We start from the raw sequence: 18,146 nt of genomic DNA, 5'->3' as shown, positions 1-18,146 counted from the left end.
TACATTTTCTCCTTTTTTTTTTAATCTTTTTTTTTTCAAATTTTTATTATCAAACTGATGTACAGAGAGGTTACCGTTTCATACGTTAGGCATTGGATACATTTCTTGTACTGTTTGTTACCTTGTCCCTCATACTCCCCTCTCTACTCCCCCTTTCCCTTTCCCCCCCTGAGGTGTTCAGTTCACTTACACCAAACAGTTTTGCAAGTATTGCTTGTGTCTCTCAATTTTGGTATTCCCTTTCAATTTCCTACTACTTCTAATACCAGTATACACGGTTTCCAGTATACTCAAATAAGATTACAGAGATAGTGTAGGTACAACCACAGGAAGGTGATACAAGAACATCATCAATAATAGAAGCTACAGATACAGATGGGACGTTGAAAGTAGTTACAACTGTGATATAACAATCGTTTCCATAACATGGAGTTCATTTCACTTAGCATCATCTTATGTGTTTATAAGGGTATAGCTATTGGGCTCTTGTGATCCTCTGCTATGACTTGCCTAAACCTGTACTAATTATTCCTAATAAGGGAGACCATAGAGTCCATGTTTCTTTGGGTCTGGCTCACTTCACTTAGTATAATTTTTTCCAAGTCCTTCCATTTCCTTACAATGGGGCAATGTCATTCTTTCTGATAGAGGCATAAATTCCATTGTGTATATGTACCACATTTTCCTGATCCATTTGTCTACTGAGGGGCATCTGGGTTGGTTCCAGATTCTAGCTATGACAAATTGTGCTGCAATGAACATTGTTGTGCTGGTGGCATTACTGTGATTTTGTTTGTGGTCTTTTGGATAGATACCCAAAAGTGGGGCTGCTGGGTCATAGGGGAGTTCTATATTTAGCCTTCTGAGGAATCTCCATACTGCTTGCCAGAGTGGCTGAACCAGTTTACATTCCCACCAACAATGAAGTAGGGTTCCCTTTTGGACACATCCCCTCCAACAATTGTTATTGTTACTCCTCAGTAGTTAAGGATTACAGATGTGACCAGTGCTCAGCCTTTTTTTTTTTAAGTTTTAAAAGCATAAAATTATAATTAATAACATTTTTGTTTACATGAACGAAAACTTACAGATCATTTTTTGCCTAGGTAGTGTAGTTTGGTAAGATACTATGCCTTTGTAATTATTTTTACATTTTGTCCTTTCTTTTTTGATATTTCTAGAAATATGGATGGTTCATTTTTCCAAGGTTATAATAGTTTATTCTAAATGTTTGAAAAAGTTTGACTTGATTTCCGTTCATGCATTTCAGTACATTCAGTATGTGAAGAGAATGGTTTCTGCTGTCTCTTTGAACAGAAATATGTGACACTATAGTAAAATTTGGATTTTTTTGAGTGAGACATTGTCTATGTAGCTCAGGATGGACTTGAATTCCACTGTTGTCTTGCCTTAGCCTCTGATGTATTGGGATTGCAGCAGATGGTAATTTTTAGGTTGTATTTCAATCCACTTTATACTGGCTTTTTTTTTTTTTCTTTAAAACTGAAATAACTGGTCTGGGAATGTGGCTTAGCGATAGAGTGCTTGCCTAGCATGCATGAAGCCCTAGGTTTGATTCCTCAGCACCACATAAACAGAGAAGGCCAGAAGTGGCATTGTGTGGCTCAGGTGGTAGAGTGCTAGCCTTGAACAAAAAGAAGCTAGGGACAGTGCTCAGGCTGAGTCCCAAGCCCCAAGACTGGCTCCCCAAAAAACCCTAAAAAAACTGAAATAACTGTCAGAAAAAACATAGAATACAGAATGTGGCTGCTATACAATTGAGCTACATAGGATAAATTCTGGCTTGAGTCAGATGATCAGTGCTTGAAGAAAAATTTCAGAGCTTTTCTGTCACACCCACACAATGGAGATAGGCAGAACTGGAAAATTTTCCTTTTGTTTTACAATAGGTTTATGTCTTAATTATTGCTTCATTTCAGTACTATGCAATACTTTTGAGTTCTGAAGTAAAGTCATCTTGAACTGTAACATTTCTGGACTAATTTTGTTTTGTGTCGTGTGTGTGTGTGTGTAAATTTTGGCTTGATTTGAAGCTCTTGTGAAAGATAATATATTAGACATGTTAAAACTTTTTCTTTGGCCATAGTAGGATTTGAGAAGAGAGCCATTTGCTTGCTTTCAAGTGGCTGGCTTTCTGCCACTTGAGCCATGCTTCCACTCTGGGTTTGATTATTTTGGAGATGGCATCTTGTGGACTTTTGTTCTTCAGCTGACTTTCAATTGCAGTCCTCTAGAAGTCAGCTTCCTGGGTAACTAGGATTACAAATGTGAGCTGCCATTACCCAGTGTAGAGCAAATCTTTTATTTTTACTTTTCAGTGTCTCATTATGTAGTAATAATATGTGCCCTCATCCTTCCTCAGCCTCCTAAGTAATGGGATTACAGGTATCTAGTAGATGCCTGGCTAGACCAAATGTTACCTGGACTTTAGCCAAAAAAAAATTACTTTCACAAAATAATACACTATTGCCATTTGTTGCTGGCTTTCACCTGTAAGCCCAGCTACTCAGGAGGCTGAAATCTGAGGATCTGAGGCAGCAAAGTCTGTGAGACTCTCCAGTTAATCACCAGAAAGCTGGAATGGAACTGTGAGTTAAGTGATCAAAAAAGGTCAGGGACAATGACCAGAACGTAAGTTCAAGCCTTAGGGCAGGTACCCTCCCCCACCCCCAGAAAAGACTCTTGTTTATGTAAGCGACAAGAAATGGATTTACACTTTTCAGTGGAGTATGTTGTACGCTTTCGATTGGCCATTAATTGCTATATAATATTTATGTGGAAATTTTTGCTAAGTAAACTATTAGCTAAGATTGTAGTATTAAGACTTAACTCAGTGGCTGGGGATATAGCCTAGTGGCAAGAGTGCCTGCCTCGGATACACGAGGCCCTAGGTTCGATTCCCTGGCACCACATATACAGAAAACGGCCAGAAGTGGCGCTGTGGCTCAAGTGGCAGAGTGCTAGCCTTGAGCGGGAAGAAGCCAGGGACAGTGCTCAGGCCCTGAGTCCAAGGCCCAGGACTGGCCAAAAAAAAAAAACAAAACAAAAAAAAAAGACTTAACTCAAGGCCTTGTGCTTAGCTAGTCAAGTGTGTGTGTCTGTCATTCTAGACAGCACTGAGCTTCCCCCTACCCCAGTCAGATTTTAGAAGTAGAGCAATCATGTTTTGGGGTGGTGTTAAACTACCATGGAAGAAGATGGTGCCTATGAGTGGGAAACTTTAGGATTAACAGGCTAAATAGTCAGAAGGAGGGATGTTGTGTTACAAAGTGTATTGTTTATCAGGTCCATGCTAGTGTTACAGAAAGCATTTACTGATGTGGGAGAGTCATGTTGTACCCCCAGTGTACCTCTGAAAACATGTCAATAGTCTCTTTTCAAATCATAGGATAATTTGTCAAACTTTTACAAATGATTTAGTGCTTATTCAGGAAATAAGTCCTAGCTACAAGTCCTAATTTCTGGACTTTAATTATTACAATATCAGTAATGCTAAACTCTGAGAATGAAGCCACATTTAAAAAAAAATATATATATATATATATATTTTTTACACTGTCACGGGACACTGGAAATAAGTATGTAGAGAAGAATGTTTTAGTACATTTTTATAGGATGTGTTTATATGAAAAAAGGTTTGTCTATGTTGTATTTACGCAAGCACTTGACAGTGTACTGTTTCTTTTGGCTCTTGTGGTAAGGTGGTCAACCTTTGACCCTTATTTTATCTGAACCCAATCAAAAGGGTCAGTGCTGTGAATCCAAACAAAATTTTATTTCTGCTTTTCCCTGTTTCTCTTGCCTAGAACTTACTCATCATTTCTGGCCTAGTGATTTTACTAACCAGAAATTTAACAATATTTTTAAGCCAGTAGGTCAACTTTGAAAGGCCCGTTTTAACAAACTGGAGATGTCTATGGCAAATTTCATCAGGTCTTCATAGAATTTCATAGTTATGGTATTATATCTTTTCATTTGCTAATATTTGTATGTAAATTTATGCTCATGTGCTCATTGGTTACTACTGGTTTGACCTGGAAGTAGCAGAGCTTGTCCATTTGTGCACACAGCTGTGTTAGGAGTTTTTCTGGGGGTCTGGGGCATGGCTCAGGTGGTAGAGCCATTCAGTAACTCAGAGTATCAGATACTGAGTTTGAGTCCTAGTCAAAGAAATTTGTGATTCTTGGGAGGAATTTCCTTTTTTTCTCTCTCCTTCTTTCCTTCCTTCCTTCCTTCCTTCCTTCCTTCCTTCCTTCCTTCCTTCCTTCCTTCCTCCCTCCCTCCCTCCCTCCCTCCCTCCCTCCCTCCCTCCCTCCCTCCCTCCCCTCCCTCCCCCCTCCCCTCCCTCCCTCCCTCCCTCGCTTTTTTTGGTCAGTCATGGGGCTTGAATTCAGGGCCTGCGCGTTATCCCTGAGCTCTTCAGCTCAAGCCTAGCCCTCTACCACTTTGAGCCATAGTGCCACTTCCGGTTTTCTGATGGTTAATTGGAGATAAGAGTCTCACGGACTTTCCTGCCTGGGCTGGCTTTGAACCATGATCCTCAGAACTCAGCCTCCCGAGTCGCTAGGCTCATAGGCATAAGCCAGTGGCGCCCGGCAAAAAAATTCCTTTTCTTTCTTTTTTTTTCAAAACACCTTTTGGGGAGAATTCAGAGTAGGAATGTATAGAGTCTAATTGAACCCTGCTAGAAGTGTGGTAATTCTGCTTCCTGTATTTGCAGGTGATGAGTTTAAAGCCACATTATTATTTTTGTCCAGTAGGAATAACATAAGCTTTGTTTTCAGATGGAATTGGTGATCATTTAACTACCTTTATGTATGTTAAGGCTCACAAAGCACCTTTGATTCATTTGCAGTGATATTGCTGAGAAAATAGCTTCATAGGGTCACCTTGCTGTTCCTGTGTGTTTTACAGTCTGTTATGCTGCTTTGTACATGATAACCCTAGAGCTTACAGCTACTCCAAGTAGCAGGCTATTATTCATGATAGGCATCTGTCTGGAGAAAGAGAAGTTACCAAGTCTTCTCAAGCCAGTAAAGGAAAAGTATTGAAAGCTTATAGCAGAAATAGGGACCCGGAAAGTCACCAGGCAGCAACTTTTTATCCTCTTCTCTCTCTAGGCCTCCTTCTGCCCACCTATCTTTCTTACCTGTATTCCCCAAACTCTGCATTATGAACCCAGTTTTATAAGCTAGTAAACTCTGGGGTTCTGTTTTGTATAAAAATGTATTTTGGGGCTGGGAATGTGGCCTAGTGGTAAAGTGCTCGCCACGTATACATGAAGCCCTGGGTTCGATTCCTCAGCACTACATATGTAGAAAAAAGCCAGAAGTGGTGCTGTGGCTCAAGAGGTAGAGTGCTAGCCTTGAGCAAAAAGAAGCCAGGGACAGTGCTCAGGCCCCTGAGTCCACGCCCCAGGACTGGCAACAAAAACAAAAGAAACAAAAAAATGTATTTTTTATCTGGCATAAAATACATGTTCAGGTTCAGAGGCCTGTGTAAGAGGTGAGGAGGAAGCAGTGAAGCAGAAATGAGTCTGGACTAGGATGTGACCTCTTAGCAACTCCCACTCTCACCCCCTTCACCATGAAGGAGATTGTGGCCTCCCAAAGATTGCATTAGCTAGGACTTTTTTTATCTTGAAAATTTACAGTCTTTTTGATAGTATAACAAAAGTGAAAATCTTTGAAAGTACCACCTACAGCATTCTTAAGCTATTTAGTATCACAGGAAATGGAAAACACTGGTCTCACGGGTTCAATTCACAGCAAAGCAGACGGGGTTTGGGAATACAGAGGGGATGTAAAATAGCACTCTACCTCTTTTTTAAAATTTATTTTTTATTTATTGTCAAAGTGATGTACAGAGAGGTTACAGTTTCATGTGTAACCGGCCATACAATGGACAAAGGACTCATACTAAAAAAATTAAATTCCTCCAAAACAAAACTGCAAAGAACCAACAGCCCCCTCAACAAGTGGGCTAAAGACTTAAAAAGATGAGGAAATGAGAATGGCCAAGAGGCATATGAACAAGTGCTCTACATCACTGGCCATAAAAGAAATGCAAATCAAAACAACTTTGAGATTCCTCCTCACCCCATTAAGAATGTCCTTCATCAAGAAAACTAACAATAATAAATGTTGGAGGGGATATGGCCAAAAGGAAACCCTACTTCATTGTTGGTGGGAATGTAAACTGGTTCAGCCACTCTGGAAAATGGTATGGAGATTCCTCAGAAGGCTAAACGTAGAGCTCCCCTATGACCCAGCAGCCCCACTTTTGGGCATCTACCCAAAAGACCACAAACAAGAACACACTAAAGCCACCAGCACAACAATGTTCATCACAGCACAATTTGTCATAGCTAGCATTTGGAACCAACCCAGATGCCCCTCAGTAGACGAATGGATCAGGAAAATGTGGTACATATACACAATGGAATTTTAAGCACTCTATCTCTTGAGCCACAGAGCCACTTCTGGCTTTTGGTGTTTATGTGGTGCTGAAGAATCGAACTCAGGGCTTTATGCATGATAGGCAAGCACTCTACCTCACGTTTTTGAAAAGAATTTGCATTAACTGAGGAAAGTAACTCTACAGTGCTTCTGAGGACCCCTGGTACATAAAATAACACAAATAATGCAAAGATCTATGGAACTGCTGTGAAGTTAGTGGTTTTATACCTTTAATATGTTAAAAAAATTCTGTTTTGTTTTTTGCTAGTCCTGGGGCTTGAGTTCATGGCATTCTCTGGCTTCTTTTTGGTCAAGGCTAGCACTCTGCCACTTGAGCCACAGCGCCACTTCTGGCCTTTTCTATATATGTGGTACCGAGGAATCAAACCCAGGGCTTCATGTATATGAGGGGAGCACTTTGCCACTAGGCCATATTCATAGGCCTAGGCCAGCCCCATAATTTGTTAGAAATTTCTAAATGCCTCTGTGTTAATTTTTCCTGGTCATGGCCTTGAACTCAGGACCTGAGCACTCTCCCCAAACTTTTGCTCAAGGCTTGTGCTCTACCATGTTGAGCCGTAGCTCCACTTCTGGTTTTTGAGTGGTTAATTGGAGATAAGTGCCTCAGAGACTTTTCTGCTCCAAGCTGGCTTTGAACAATCCTCAGATCTCTGCCTCCGAAATACCTAAGATTACGGACGTGAACCACCAGCCCGGCACCTTTGTGTTTAAACATAAAAAGACCCTTAGAATTGTAATCTATATCTTTTTTAGTCATCGAGGCCTTTGCTAGAATTTCCTGTGTTCTTGCCTAAGAACTCACCTGATTGTTTGTTTGTGTTTTTTTTTTTTTTTTTGGCCAGTCCTGGGCCTTGAACTCAGGGCCTGAGCACTGTCCCTGGCTTCCTTTTGCTCAAGGCTAGCACTCTGCCACTTGAGCCACAGCGCCACTTCTGGCCGTTTTCTGTATATGTGGTGCTGGGGAATTGAACCCAGGGCCTCATGTATACGAGGCAAGCTCTCTTGCCACTAGGCCATATCCCCAGCCCTCACCTGATTGAAACTTGGGAGTTTGTGGCTTACTTGCGTATGTTTGTCCAGGTCAAAGCAACCTCAGTATTGAATTCCATTCAGCTTTCTTGTTTTGGGAGATGACCTGGAAAGGAAGAGGAGAGTCTAGGTCTGAAGTTGCTCAGCTGTTTTCTGCTGTCTTTACTCTAGCTGACAAATTTCTCCTGTAGGGCAGGGGGCAGCTGTTGAAGTTATTCTTCTTTGTATGGAAACAATATTTTCATTAATTACTTCATATTTTACTTAAATAGGAACTTTTCTGACATAATATTAAATCATGTTCAAATCTAGATTTTCTAATAAGCAGTTTAAACTCCCTTATGAATGGTAGGGGTCTAGCTTAGTGGTAGTCACCCATGTTCTTAACTCATCATTTTTTCCAGAACTTGGGAGAAGAGATGCTGGAGATTCTATGGAAGTTTATTTAAGTTATCTCGAAGCCAGGTTCTATTGGATCACAATTGTAACCCTAGCTACTCAGGAGACTGAGATAGGATTGCAGTTCAAGGCCAGCCAGTAGGAATAAAAAAAGCTCACATTACCCCATCCTAACCAATAGCTGGTCATGGTGGTGCATGCTACATGTGAGGCTGAGATTTGGAGGATCACAGTTGTAGAATGTCCTGGACAAAATTGTTCAGGAGACTATCTCTGGGTATGGATGGTATGCCTGGCGTACAGGCTGTGGTAAGAAGTATAAGTAGGATCTCTATCCATACCAGTGGTGGCAAAAAGTGAAATCTGCCAGGCACCGGTGCCTCATGCCTATAATCCTAACTACTCTGGAGGCTGATATCTGGGGATTGTGATAGGAAGCTAGCCAAATCAGGAAAATCCTTGAGACTTATTTCCAATTTACCAAAAGCTAGAAGTGGAGCTGTGGCTCAAGTGGTATTTTAGCTCAGGGACAGTCCCCAGGCCCTGAGTCCAAGCCCCAGGACTGCCCTTCCACCCTCCCAAGCAAAACAAAACAAAACAAGAAAACCGCTCTTGTCTGAAAAATAGCCATAGTTAGGCTAGGACCATGCATGGCTCAAATGGTGGAATGACTGCCTAGCAGGCTCCAGGCTTTGAGTTTACAACCCAGTATCACTCTGTGTGAGAGGGATGGTAGTGGTGGTGGTATGTTTGTATATGTAAAATATTCCTTGGGTAACTCTAGCCTAAGGTATATGTTGGATTTTTTTTTTTTTGTATATTCACGAACCTCACTTAATACTCAATCCAAATACAATTTCTTCTGTAAGAAATAGCTATGTATGTCAGTTCATTGCATATATAAGGATTTTTTTTACCCTCAAATTCTAAGTGACAGATACTTTAAAAATTGTCATTTTTAACTATGGTATCAGTTTTATGCTGATGGATGTTTGGGACAAGAATTTTTATTCTTAGCCATGCAAATATTAAAAAACATCATAAAATGGTTGTTACTTATCTTGCCTTCATTGTAAACATTTTATTTGAGGCTTAGTATTTTCATGCTCCTTGTATCTTTCTCAAGCTAATTCTGGCAATAAACACAAAATTACTTTTCCTGACTTTTCTGGAGTCAGATTTGAAGGAGGATGTCAAGCAGTGAGTACATTAGTTTTACTCTTAATCAATCTTCAGGGGTTTATTGTCTGAATAAAGTGTGTTAAAAGTTTTATCTTTGCCTTAGGTATGCATATCTAGCTGTGTTTTGATTCTAATCTTGCATATTAACTGTCAGTTCTAAATTTTGCCAACTTTCTAAGGTTCATTAGTCTTTAGTTAGCTATGTGACATGGATTACCTGTTATTTGTTGCCTATAACAAACTCTGTTTCCATGCTTTTGATCCCCACTACTCATGATATCCATGATCTTTTCTTTGAAGTCATTATAATACCTCATCTTTTTCTTATGGCATTTATTTTATTCTGTCAGGTTTTTTTTTTGAACATTATTGTTCTTTTTACTGAGCAGGGCATGCTGTATTACTGACTAAATATTGCTGTACACAAGATAAGCAAGTTCTACTTGGCAGGCATATTTGTCTCATTCATATTCATATCTGTACTTTTAGATGCATTTCTAGCTGACCCAAATTAAGAGAAGATGTAAAATTCATTCTCTGGGGTTGAGGCAAAATAGATCTACCTTTATTTTACTAGTTCATAGGATCAGATCCATAATTTACTTTCTACCTAACACTATGTTATGAAACTTAGGAAGAATTGTATGTACAACCATATACAAGATTCTATAATTATCCTTTTGTTCTTTTTTTTACTTATCTAGCCATTTCTGGATAGAAGTGTGTGTGTGTGTGTGTGTGTGTCTCCCTGTTTCCTGGCAGACAACACCTAAACCCCTGGCTGAAAGTGTCTTTTCTTTGTTTAATTAGGTGACTGGTTGTAGTCTTAAGGGTAGCCCTAAGAATGGGCCCAGGTCATTAGAAAGCTGGAACTTTAAGCTACTTGGCACAGGTGGCTCAGGCCTATAATCTTAGCTACTCAGGAGGCTGAGATCTGAGGTTTGTGGTTTGAAGCCAGCCCAAGCAGGAGAAAGTCTGTGAGACTCTGATTTCCAATTAACCACCAAAAAACTGGAAGTTGGTGCTGTGACTTAAAGTGGTAGAGTGCTAGCCTTGAGCAAAAGAGCTCAGGGACAGACCCCAGGCCCCTGTGTTCAAGCCTCATGATTAACCAACCAAAATAAAGTTGTGACTTTTAGCCTTCCACTTCTGGGGATGCAGGTGGAGGTGGTTACCAAAGGCCAGTGATTTAATCATGCCTTACATAATGAAGCCTTCCTAAAAAATCCAAAAGGATAACTTGTTGGATGCTGATAGAGGTTTGGGAAAATCCCAGATGGGACAAAGCAGCCCCCCTTCCCTCATACTTTGCCATCATGGTGGTCCGGGGTTGCACCCTTTTATAGTAAATGGACATTTATGAACCAAGTGCTTTCTGGAAGTCATTTTAGCAAATTATCAAATTTGGCCAGGGTTCTGGGAACCCTTGATTTGACCAAGGAGCCCCAACTCCTTGGTGAGATGTTCTGGAAGCTTTCAAATAGCAACTAGCTTCAACAATGGGAAGGATGAGTTTTAGTACTGAGCACTTACCCAGAAAGCTAGAAGTGAATGTCAGAAGTGAAGTACAGAGTATTGTAAGTGGGGCTACAGAAGCAAGGGAAGAAAAGTTTGTGTTTTTTTCTTTCTTTTTTTTTTGGCCAGTCCTGGGGCTTGGACTCAAGGCCTGAGCACTGTCCCTGGCTTCTTTTTGCTCAAGGCTAGCACTCTGCCACTTGAGTCACAGCGCCACTTCTGGCCATTTTCTGTATATGTGGTGCTGGGGAATCGAACCCAGGGCCTCATGTATATGATGCAGGCACTCTTGCCACTAGGCCATATCCCCAGCCCTGTGTTTTTTTCTTATACAGTCATCTCTCGGTACCCAAGAGAGGTCTGTTCTAGCAGCCTGTATGCATAACAAAATTAGTGGATACTGGAGTCCCCTATATAAAATAGCATGGTATTTGTGGATAGCCTCTATATAGCTTCCTATAACCCATAAGTAGATTACTTGTAATTCCTATTGCAGTATAAGTGTTACATACAGAATTGTTCCTCTGCATTGTTTAGGGAGTAATGACAATGAAAATATTCCTAAATATTGAGTACAAATGTGTGGATGTGGAACCTGATAAAGGGATGGGATGAAGGAAGGTTGGCTGACACCTGTTCCCCCATTAGGTCACCTTATATTTTGGTGTGTATTAAAGTGTGTTGCAAATGTCAGTACATTTCATGCATATATCATGCACATACCTAAAATTTAATGTATGGCTTTTTCCCTTAAAAATCAAATATTACATATATAGTTAAAACCCCAATAAGGTCTTTTGTAGCTAATCTATTTACCTTACATCTAACCTCTCCTTTAAGTATGTCACCATTGAAGGAGCCAGCTGAAAAGGCATAGAAGGAAAGTCACAATTGAGCATTAACCTGATTAGATCCTACACATTTATATATTGGTTTACATTTATGCCTGAGAAATCTATAGAGATAGTTTGCTAAGGCATTTTAGATCTACCCACATTATTATTAATTTTAGAGTTACTATTTATGTGATTTTACTTCATACTAAATCTGTCAAATCCATGTGTTCATAACCCTTTTTTTAGTAATCCACAACATGTATTTTTTATTTGTTTATTTATTTATTGCTGGTCCTGGGCCTTGAACTCTGGACCTGGGCACTGTCCCTGGGCTTCTTTTTGCTCAAGGCTAGAGCTCTACCACTTGAGCCACAGCCTCACTTCCGGCTTTTTCTGTTATGACGTACTGAGGAATCAAACTCAGGGCTTCTTGCATGCTAGGCAAGCGCACTACCACTAAGCCACATTCCCAGTGCAACAACTTTCTTTTTACAAACTGCCTCTTTAAGAACCAGTGGACTGTAGCTTTGAGAAAAGTCTCAAAAACATTCTTTCCTTATTAAAACATTGACTCAGCAGTTACTAAATATCTGCTTTGTACAAATAGAAAGAACTTATTTCCTTCAAAAATCTTCCATATTCTCAACTGTGCTAAAGATTATGAAATTGATACCTTCCCTCACGAACTACTTTTTTGTTTTCTCCCAAAGTTCTGACTCATACTTAACTTTCTATTGATAGTTGATCCTGGCTGTGTTGTAGTTGTCTCAAAGGATTTATCCTGTCTTAAAATCTTCCCCTATCACTTTTCATATGATCACATTTGTACTGTTTTCTTTAGGTAGTAGTATTTGATACACAGTCTAGGCTGGCCTTAAACTTGTGATTCTCCCGCTTCAGCATCCTGAGAGCTGGGATTATAGGTGTGTGCCTGTGGCCAGCTGTACTGTTCCTTCCTTCCTTCCTTCCTTCCTTCCTTCCTTCCTTCCTTCCTTCCTTCCTTCCACGCTTTCCCTCGTTTACTTTTTATTTCTTATTGTCAAAGTGATGTACAGAGAGGTTACAGTTTCTTATGTTAGGCCTTGGGTGGACTGCTTCTTTCATGGCTTGGGAAGTCTCTGATTTTTATCTTCTTTTGTTGCCTCCTAATTTTATCATTCTCTATTGTCTCTCAGGACTCCTAAGCATTGATTCTTTCTTTCTTTCTTTCTTTTTTTTTTTTTTTTTTTGCCAGTCCTGATGCTTGAACTCAGGGCCTGAGCACTGTCCCTGGCTTGCTCAAGGCTAGCACTCTGCCACTTGAGCCACAGTGCCTCTTCTGGCCTTTTCTATATATGTGGGTGCTGAGGAATCGAACCCAGAGCTTCATGTGTACGAGGCAAGTGCTCTTGCCACTAGGCCATATTCCCAGCCCCCTAAGCATTGATTCTCAACCAACTTTTTCCCCTTGTATTTCCAAAACCATTTAAATTCCTCTTTTGCTGATTGCTTATTTGTAGATGTAGGTCTGAACTTCTTGAAAGAGAACTTTTAGTATTTCCTTTAAGGATGAACACATCCTGTGCTCTAGGTATGCCACACTAATTAAACATCATTCAAGGTACTGTTTTCTTCCTTCATGTTTTAGGAAGTTTTGTTTGTCTGTTCTTACAGCTCTAACCCCATTTTCTAATATTACCTTTTGACAAAGGAAGTGCAGTCGAGTTATATAGCTCAGTGATAGAGTAAGTGATTAGCAAATGTGTGAGGGCCCAGGCTCCAGGCTCCATCCTCTGCACCAAACCAAACAGCTGTGTCTTTTCTTACTGTTATCACTATCATTTCTGAATAAATCTGAGTAAAATGCTTCTTACACAGCAGGAGCTGTTATGAGAGCTAGTATTATCCTTTTTAATTCTTTTAACAGCATAATCAGATGTAGGTCGTGAAACAGGAACAGAAAAGCCCCTTTTGTTCATCAATGTGAAACTTAAAAAAAATAAAACAGTAGAGGATTGGGGGGTATATTTTGGTGGTAAAAATACTTACCATTTTTATTGTGTTTTTACAAAGGGCCAGATTGTAGTTACTTTGTTTCTTTTTATTTCCTATGCTAACTTCATTTTTGGCTATTAGTTTTGTCATCTACTTGTTGAATTTCATTTGTTGTTTTTCTATTTTCCTACCTTAGATGATTTTTTTGTGTGTGTGTGTGTGTGTGTGTGTGAAGTTTCTCTTGAGATCTCATTGACCTATTTGTTATTTACAAGTGTAATGTTAAGTCTCCAAATATTTTCAGATTTTCCAACTGACTTTCTGTTGTTGAGTTCTAACTCAGTTCCAGTTTTAACTGAGAGCACTCTGAGGCCATTGTCTGCTGTATTAGACACTGTGACTCTTATCTCCACCACTCTCCCAGAATCTGTATCAAAGGTTAAACTGAATAGAATTCTTGTAACAACTCACTTTATTTTATCTGAATTTTTTTTTTTTTTTTAATGTATGGCAAACATTGGGGCTGGGAATATGGCCTAGTGGCAAGAGTGTTTGCCTCATATACATGAAGCCCTGGGTTCGATTCCCCAGCACCACATATATAGAAAACGGCCAGAGGTGGCTCTGTGGCTCAAGTGGCAGAGTGCTTAAGCAAGAAAGCCAGGGGCAGTGCTCAGGCCCTGAGTCTATGACCCAGGACTGGCAAAAAACAAAAACAAAAAATAAATGTATGGCAAACGGCAGAGGTAAGTAGTACAAATGGAATATTTCAGAATTCTGTATTCCTGTAAGCAATTTTAACTTGTAAAAGAAAAAAGTTGTTTTCAGCTGTTGTAGATGGAACTGTACTACAGTCTTGTATTGGTGAGGCAAATACTCTGCCACTGAGTTACATGTACCTCAGCCCCCTGCAAGCAATTTTTATTTATTTATTTATTTATTTTTGCCAGTCCTGGGCCTTGGACTCAGGGCCTGAGCACTGTCCCTGGCTTCTTTTTGCTCTGCCACTTGAGCCACAGCGCCACTTCTAGCCATTTTCTGTATACGTGGTACTGGGGAATCGAACCCAGCCAGGGTTTCATGTATAGGAGGCAAGCACTCTTGCCACTAGGCCATATTCCCACCCCACCCCCACCCCCTGCAATTTTAAATAGAGAAAATTTGCTGTTAGCTTGCTTTGCCAGACACTCTGTTTCTAGTCATCTGCAAGCAAAATTAATAGAGAAAGCCTTGATAGATTTTTTTCATATTCCTTTATACATGGAAACACTTTGTAAAAATTTGACTATTGAATCAATGTGTGAAACCACTTTTGGAAGTGTTTTCATTATGCTGACAAATTTAACTATTCCATGTCTTGTGAACCCCACCAATACTTTAGCCTGTTTCCCATTTTGACCCAAGTCCAAACACAACAAAAACAGCAACAACACCAAAAAAATCTTCCTGTGTGGCCTGTAGATATCAAATCTGAAGGTTATTTTTAATGCATTTCCAACTAGAGACCCTAAGCAAACAAATGCTGCTAGATAACTACACCCTTCCTGTTTTGGGATGGAGTTTACTGTGGAACAGATTTCGGAAATATGTTTCTGACAATTTTGGCTTATACTTATAAAATGTTGTAGGGCGAGGTCTTCCTTTAACAAAAACTAATGATTTCCTGTTTAATGTCCAGCTAGGGCATTTAAAACAGGCCTTTTAGAGAAATGTCCCTGTAGTAGAGAATTAGATTGCCTCCTACAGTTTTGATCTTATTGACAAATATACAAAAAGTTATTTATTTCTGGTGAATTGTTCTAAGAGTTATACAATTTAAAAAGTATGCATGTATACCAAAACTAAAGTGCTTATCACTAGAGTAAGAGCAGTTAACAGATAAGTTTATGAAGTACTATAAAGTAAGCTTAAGTTAGTGTTTCGTATGCAAATCTGTAGCATATTTGTATTCTACAAATGAGCTAACGTTACAATTTAGTTAAAAAGCAGACTTACATTAAAGAATTTGCAGATTAGTCCACAGTGAAACATTATCCTCATCTAGGAAGTCTGTTCCAAAAGGAAAAAACACCTATAAAGTTTAGGCCACCCACAGAGTGGCCCACTGAACCCTTTGGTTGGTGTTAGAATGTGGTTATTATATGGGCTGACTGGTTTGGTAAGGTATTTATCTCCACTGAGACCTTAACATCATGATATTCTCCCTGTTCTTTGTGGCCCTGCACATACTCCACTTAGACCTTGTATTCTTGGAGGACCTGCCATAGCCATAGCGAGCTCTGTTGCCTTCACATCCTACATATTAAGTTCCTTTATCAAATACTGAGAGCATTTCTGGGTCATGTAAACCTCAAGATAAGCCAAAGCAAGTAATTAGTTTTAAGTGGCTGAATTGCTATTATGAGTAAATTTCATCACATTAGAAACTGTGTTTGTGTGATCACTGAGAAGACAGCTAAATTTTGTATATTTTAATTTCTGTATCCCTTGAAGAACTTACTCATTAAATTTCTAAGGGACTTGTGAATTGTTTTCAAAAGCACAGAAAGGGATTTAGTGAAAACCCAGAAGCAGCCTCCCACAAGTAGTGACCATTTGAGGAGTGAAAACTACCACAAGCCCAGCAATGTCTTGAACCATTGACTTCTAATGTGGTTCAGATTGTGTAGAAATGTTTTCTGGAGAATAAACAATGTCATATTGGTTGCTATTGTTATATTTATATCAAAAACAAATAGATCATGTCTTTTAAATCAGATAATTTTAATTCTCACAGATTTTTGCAAATAAAGACTTAGCAGTGTTTTTCCTTTAATACATGAAGTTCTGAGTACAAAAAGTCACATAGAAATGGAAATTATGGCTGGATGCTGGTGGCTCATGAATATAATCCTAGTTATTCATCAAGCTTGAGATCTGAGGATTTTGGTTTGAAGCCAGACGGAGCAGTAAAGTCTATGAGACTTTTTATCTCCAATTAGCCACTTTTTTTTGTGGGGGGGCGGATAGTGCTGGGGCTTGAACTCAGGGCCTGAGCACTGCCCCTGGCTTCTTTTTGCTGAAGGCTAGCACTCTATCACTTGAGCTACAGCGCCACTTCTGACCTTTCCTATATATGTGGTGCTGAGGAATTGAGCCTTGGGCTTCATGTATATGAGGCAAGCACTCTTGCCACTAGGCCATATTCCCAGCCCCCAATTAGCCACTTAAAAAAAAACAAAAACAGAAGTAGAGGTGTGGCTCAAGTGGTAGAGTGCCAGGCTTGAGTGGCAAAAGCCAAGGGACAGCACTCAGGCCCTGAGTTCAAGCCCCACTGTAGACACAAAAAAGAATAAAACATGTACGGTGAAGAAAACCAAGCAATTTTATTGCTCTCTAATTGCCACCTATCAAAATTACACATTTTGAGGTAAATAAAATAAAATGGATGTAGAAATATATACAGCATGCATATTGAGTGTTATTTGTGAAAATACATATTCATACATATGGGTATAATGTATTGTTTTGATTTTAATCCTTCCTGTCTTGTTGCCTCTACTATCTAGTCCCATGTCCTAGAAGCCTACTGCCTTGCTTCAAATGTCATGCTAAGCTTCTACATGTGACAGATCAGTGTTTTTGTGCTCCTTCAAGTTGTTAATACCCACGATGGAGGTTTGAAGTGCTGGCATCAGTGGAGAGGTTTGGTGTGTTTCTTCCTTCAGACCTCAGCACTGTGATCCTGCCTAGTCTGTTAGCCAAGTGTTTACCTAGTTAAATTCACTGTCATCTAACCTGAATGTGTTTTGTTGTTGCAGGTTTACCGCCAAGACTGTGAAACCTTCGGGATGGTGGTGAAAATGCTGATTGAAAAAGATCCTTCATTAGAACAGTCAATACAGTTTGCACTGAGGCAGAATTTACATGAAATAGGTGAGCGGTGTGTTGAAGAACTGAAGCATTTTATTGCAGAGTATGATAATTCTGCTCAAGATTTTGGAGAGTCTTTTTAGAAAAATTAGTGTTCAGGCAAAATGTAACCACCCTCCCTCTACCACCTCTGGATTTGTGTAAATCCTTAATGTATGAAACTTTTGTGATGAAGAGAAATACTTTATTTGGTTACATTTCCAATTCAGTTTAAACATCTAAAATAGTCCTTTAAAGATATTTTAATTATATTTTTTTCCTAAACATGAAGCCAGGCCATACCCCCACCTCCCAAAATGGCTAATTTACTAACCTTTGATAAAGCAGTCTTGGTGTGCAGCTTTTTGTAGTTACTCCTGTTCTACTGTCTGCCATGGCATGTGGTGATTTGTTTTGTCATGTGAGTGTAATTTATAGGTAGAGATCATTCCACTTAAACGTGTAGTCTTTTGCATTCTTGTAGCAGAGATTGCCATGTGAAAACCGTTAGCATTTTGAGTTGTGATTTTTTTTTTTTTTAAACTGACTCTTTGCTTTTGTTAGGCCTTAGGAAGTCAAGGGTACTATCCTAATAAACAGCACCCTGGTATCTTAGTGAATATTTGCTTTGAGAACAGTTCTCATTCAGCAGCAAAACAAATTTAAAACCTTTAATACACACCTTAAAATATTTTTCCCAAAATAAACAAATAACTCTTAGGGTGTTCTCTTAAAATATCCATGAAACTGTGGAGTACCCTAACTGATCAAATCTTAAACATCATATAGTAAGAATAAAAGAAAGAGCAATTTGAGATGG

The 18,146-nt window shown here is 39.5% G+C and overlaps 1 protein-coding gene across 11 annotated transcripts in view; it reads left to right on the top strand.

Moving 5' to 3' along the window:
- The window catches only part of Pphln1 (periphilin 1), an 84,878-nt gene extending 67,425 nt beyond the window's left edge, over positions 1–17,453 (top strand). For all 11 annotated transcript variants that reach the window (XM_048366183.1, XM_048366159.1, XM_048366116.1 and 8 more), the window contains one exon: positions 17,236–17,453. In XM_048366183.1, the coding sequence (XP_048222140.1) occupies positions 17,236–17,430 (195 nt within the window). In that variant the 3' untranslated portion in view covers positions 17,431–17,453. The remainder of the gene's footprint in view (positions 1–17,235) is intronic.
- Positions 17,454–18,146: the final 693 nt, after the last annotated feature.

Source organism: Perognathus longimembris, chromosome 1 (genome assembly GCF_023159225.1).
Source record: "Perognathus longimembris pacificus isolate PPM17 chromosome 1, ASM2315922v1, whole genome shotgun sequence".
Lineage (NCBI taxonomy): Eukaryota > Metazoa > Chordata > Mammalia > Rodentia > Heteromyidae > Perognathus > Perognathus longimembris.
Note: the sequence above shows the minus strand (reverse complement) of the source record. Positions and strands in the feature narration are given on the sequence as shown.